Genomic DNA, 4324 nt, shown 5'->3' on the forward strand with positions numbered 1-4324 from the left:
GCCCCAGTGCGTATTAAAAGAGCACAGGTGCAGCCCCAGGGGGTGTCTCTGGGCTGTGTCCTGGGAGAATGGTCCTTTCAGGTCAGGGCATCACCAAAAGCAGTGGCTTACCACTTCTACCCAGTATCTTTGCTAGATTCATCCCCACTGTGTGCTCTGAGCCTGCCCACAGCCGTGGCTCACACGTAATTGCTGTGTGAGGGATGGTCTTGGCTTGTCTGCGCCTTTCACATCTGAGATGAGCTCATTGCTTTCTTGATCTGCCCCATTCCTGGCAAGGGTCTGTAGGATTGAGGAAGGGGCCAAGGGCTAGTTTACGTCCATTAAGGCAGACTGGGACCCGCAGCCTCCCCCTGGGAAAGGAGCTATGTGGATGAGCTGTTTTCCTCTCCTTCTGGCAAAGGGCAGAGAAGACTGTGGGTTCTGGGAGGGGAGTACCTCTCCAGACTGGAGCCTTTCCGGGAAGAGTCACCTCAGTGACCATTTGTCCTGGGGAGCTCTCCTGTCACGTTTCCTCCCGGAGACAGCCTAGAAGGGTAGGGAGGCCAGACAAAGGAGCAAGTGAGCACTCGGGTGTGTAGGAGGGGGGAGGCTGGATCTAGAGCCTCCGTTTAGACCCTTGAGTCCTGACTTAGTAGGAAAGGAAGTCTGACATCTGAATGGGGACCTCCACCTGCCCTATCCCTTACTCCCTCAACCGGCCTTTGCTCTGGCCCCCGCTACCCTGTGTCCACCTTTTTCTCCCAACTAATAATAGCACTATGGAACCAGAACCGAAAGAGTACCAAATGGACGGTGCATGGTGGAGTCTGTTCGGGACCCCAGAAGTGAATGGGCAGCTTCTCACCTCCTGCCAGAGGTGAGAGGCAAAACACTTAATAACCAGTACAACATGGGCACCAACCACGTAGAATGTTCCAGCTGAATCTCAGACCTGATGCCACGAATGCTCAAATATAAGATGTCATTGACCATAAAATGTATTTACTATCACGGGAAAAACTTGTCCGTGGAATTATGACTAATGCCTGCTTGCTTGCTTGCTTGCTTGCTTTTTAAAAGATTTTATTTAAGAGAGAGCGTACCCATGGGCGGGGCAGGATTAGAGGGAGAAGTCGATGAGCTACGGTAAGGCAGGGTACACTGGAGCGGTCCCTTCAGCAAACAGCTTGAGGGAGAAATCCAGGGCGGGGGCAGCCTGGGTCAGCATCCCCAGAGAGATGACGTCGATGTGGGGCCCGCAGAACCGAGGGAGGTTGACCAGCGTGATGCCCCCGCTGGCCTCCACGCCCACACCCGGGAAGCGGGCCTTCAGCGCGGCGGCCGTGGGGTGCAGCTCCTGCGGGGACACAAGCCAAGGGGAAGTGAGGGTTCCCCCACGCAGGCGCTTCCTGGGAAGCAGAGCCTGCCTCACCTCGGGCTTGAAGTTGTCCAGCAGAACGAGGTCCGCTCCCGCCTCGGCTGCCTCCACAGCCTCCTGCAGACTGCGGCACTCCACCTCCACCTTCAGGGCGAAGTCGGCCACCTGCCGCGCCCCCCAAACCGCCTGTGGGGCAGGTGGGCGAAGGGGACAGTGAGGACAGCGGCCCTGGGGTGGATAGTGAGAAGACCAGGCAGGCTGGTGGTTTCTCTCACAGGAGGTGAAACCACATGAAATGACCGCTTGGGTGGATCAGAAAAATGGCCAAACACCAGCCGTATTCGGCAGCTCGACGGGAGTTCGGTTTGACTCGAGAATATGGAAACTGGAAGGGGGCTCTTTCTGCCCAGGGGTCCTGTCCTCCTGCTATAATAAAAACTCCTTCTTGCACCGAGAAAAAGATAAAAATAAATAAATAAAACTGGAAGGCGTCTTCGAGAACATTTTTACCTAGGAAACCAGTCCCGGGAGCTAGGGTGACCTGCCCAAGGTGCCAGCGCCACCAACACCAGGTTCCCTGGAAGCATGCCCTTCGCTTTTGAACATCAGAGCAGGACCCCGAGTACCGGTAGAGAAGAGACGGCCACTCGCCCATTTGGCGGATAGAGCTCCCGGATAAGAGGGATCAAGGGGGTCCAGCAGCCCTGACTCCCAGGCCATTACTGTTCCCCAGGGCGTGGTTGCGGGGGCGGGTCCCCAGTAGAGCAGGGCTGCGGCGGGGAAATTGGAGCGGGGCTGGGGCAAGAGCACGGCTGGGCACATACCTTTTCCACGCCTCCGGCTGCCACCAGGTGGTTGTCCTTCACCATCACTAGCCCCCCTAGGTCGTAGCGGTGGGCCTTGGCCCCGCCCACCAGGAGCCCGTACTTCTCCACCAGCCGGAAGCCAGGCGTGGTCTTCCTCGTGCCCGCCACGTGCCCGGCCCAACCCGCCTCCCTGGCGGCCTCCACTGCGGCAGCGGCGGCGCTGGCCACCCCACTGCAGCGGGCCAGCGTGTTCAAGGCCACCCGCTCCCCCAGCAGCAGGCAGTGGGCGGGGCCCCGGACCTCGGCCACCCTGGCCACGGGCACCAGCTTTGAGCCTTCGGGGAGGAACCAGGAGACCTGGCAGTTGACTCGGGCAAAGATGGCATCAAAGAAGGGCCTTCCAGCCAGTACCCCGGGGGACTTGGCCCACAGGACCGCCTGCGAGGGGGCCGCCCCCGTGACCAGAGCTGCGTGGTTGGGACCCGGGCAGTCCTCTCGGAGCCAGTTGTCTGCCAGGGCGGCCAGAGTGGTGGGGGGCAGCAGCAGCGCCAGGCCTGGGAAGGAAAGACGGAGACCGGGGTTACATTTTGGCTGCCGCTCTGGGAGTCGGGAGTGGTTGTCGAAACATTTAAGGACCAGCGAAACTGGGGCCTAGCCCATCAGGGTCAAGATCTGGGGGTCCCGGGAGAGGACCTTGTGGACTGCACGAGGTTGTCAGATTAAGTAAATAAAAACACGGGACACCGAGGTAGATTTAATTTCTGGCGAACATCAAAGGTTTTTATGTTTTTGTTTTTAAGTGTAAATGATACTTACAACATACTTACACTTAAAAATTATCTGTTGAGTATCTGAAATTCAGATTTAACTGAGTGGCCTATAGTCTGTGGTAAACCTGTACAGATAGTGACCGACTGAAGAAGACCCGAGTCACCTGCTGCCTTTGCCGCTGGCCAGGCAGGACGCCAGTGTGTCTGCTCCATAGCTGTGGATACTGAGTAAAGGCAAGTAGGCTGAGGTCACACAGCAAATGGGTGGCAGAGTCCGACCCACCAGGCTGCATGGCGGTGGCCGTTGGTTCTTCTGCCTTTGCACCTCTTGCGTGGAGCACCCCGCCCCCTACACCTGATTTTTCAACGAACTCTCCTCTCTCTAGAGATGGGGTCTGTACAAGGAACGTGCAGGGGGAAACTGGGCTTGAGCCATTGCTCTGTGAGGCACAGCTTCAGGAGCGTGGGCGAGTCCTTTCCCGGTAAGAAAAAGAGTAGTGCCGGGGCTCCTGAGTGGCTCAGCGGGTTAAGCCTCTGCCTTCGGCTCAGGTAATGATCTCAGAGTCCTGGGATCAAGCCCCGCGTCTGGCTCTCTGCTTCCCCTCTTCTCTCTCTGCCTGCTGCTCCGCCTACTTGTGATCTCTCTCTTTCTGTAAAAAAAAAAAAAAAAAAAAAAAAGAGTAGTGCCCACGGTGGTCTTTTCCGCGGGCATATAGCGGTCAACCCGCTATTAGGTCTGTTGAACGGATGGGTGAGCTCAGACACGGTGCAACATCGCCATCTATCGGCCAGGAGAAGACCTGCAGCCCCATGTGCTCGAGCCCTGGATGGACGCGGCGCCTCTGTGGAGGAGGGGGAGATCATTGGATGACATGTTGGGGGATTTCAACTGGTTACTATGTTAGGCGGTTTTGTTTCGCTTCCTCACTTTTGCTCCAAGCTGAAGTTAAGACCAGGCGTTCTGGCTTGTTCTACTCTCAGAATAGGGCCCTTCTTGCCCAGCCTTTCTCCCCCAAAGCCAAGCACCCAATTTTCACCTCCCCCACCACCGGGGATTGTACCTGGGCCTCCTTTCCCACATTCTGCTCCAAGTGGCTTCCATTCCTGGCCCAGAGCCAGCTGTGCCCTGGCTGGCTGCTGGGAACAGTCAGTAAAAGTGACAAAGTCGTAGTTCCTATCTCCACTGTTCACCAGCCAGCCAGGGAAAAGGCCCCGGACATACAGCAGAGATGCAGAAGCTCCCACTCCATCCACACCAGGTCCAGTGATGTTTGCTTTTTTTTTTTTTTTTTAAGATTTTATTTATTTATTTGGCAGAGAATGAGAGAGCAGTGGGAGCAGGAGAGGGAGAAGCAGGCTCCCCGTTAAGCAGGGAGCCTGATGTGGGG

The 4324-nt window shown here is 56.8% G+C and overlaps 1 protein-coding gene across 1 annotated transcript; it reads right to left on the reverse strand.

Moving 5' to 3' along the window:
• Positions 1-394: 394 nt before the first annotated feature.
• Positions 395-3229, reverse strand: LOC111162203 (quinolinate phosphoribosyltransferase). Its single transcript, XM_022526433.1, has 5 exons — positions 3220-3229; positions 2185-2765; positions 1415-1546; positions 1086-1339; positions 395-528 (listed from the first exon to the last, which is right to left on the reverse strand). Exons 1-4 carry the CDS (start codon positions 3227-3229, stop codon positions 1124-1126), a joined length of 939 nt encoding a protein of 312 aa, XP_022382141.1. The 3' UTR covers positions 395-528; positions 1086-1123.
• Between the last annotated feature and the right edge of the window lie 1095 nt (positions 3230-4324).

Source organism: Enhydra lutris, unplaced genomic scaffold (assembly GCF_002288905.1).
Source record: "Enhydra lutris kenyoni isolate GAN:26980312 unplaced genomic scaffold, ASM228890v2 scaffoldscaffold90, whole genome shotgun sequence".
Lineage (NCBI taxonomy): Eukaryota > Metazoa > Chordata > Mammalia > Carnivora > Mustelidae > Enhydra > Enhydra lutris.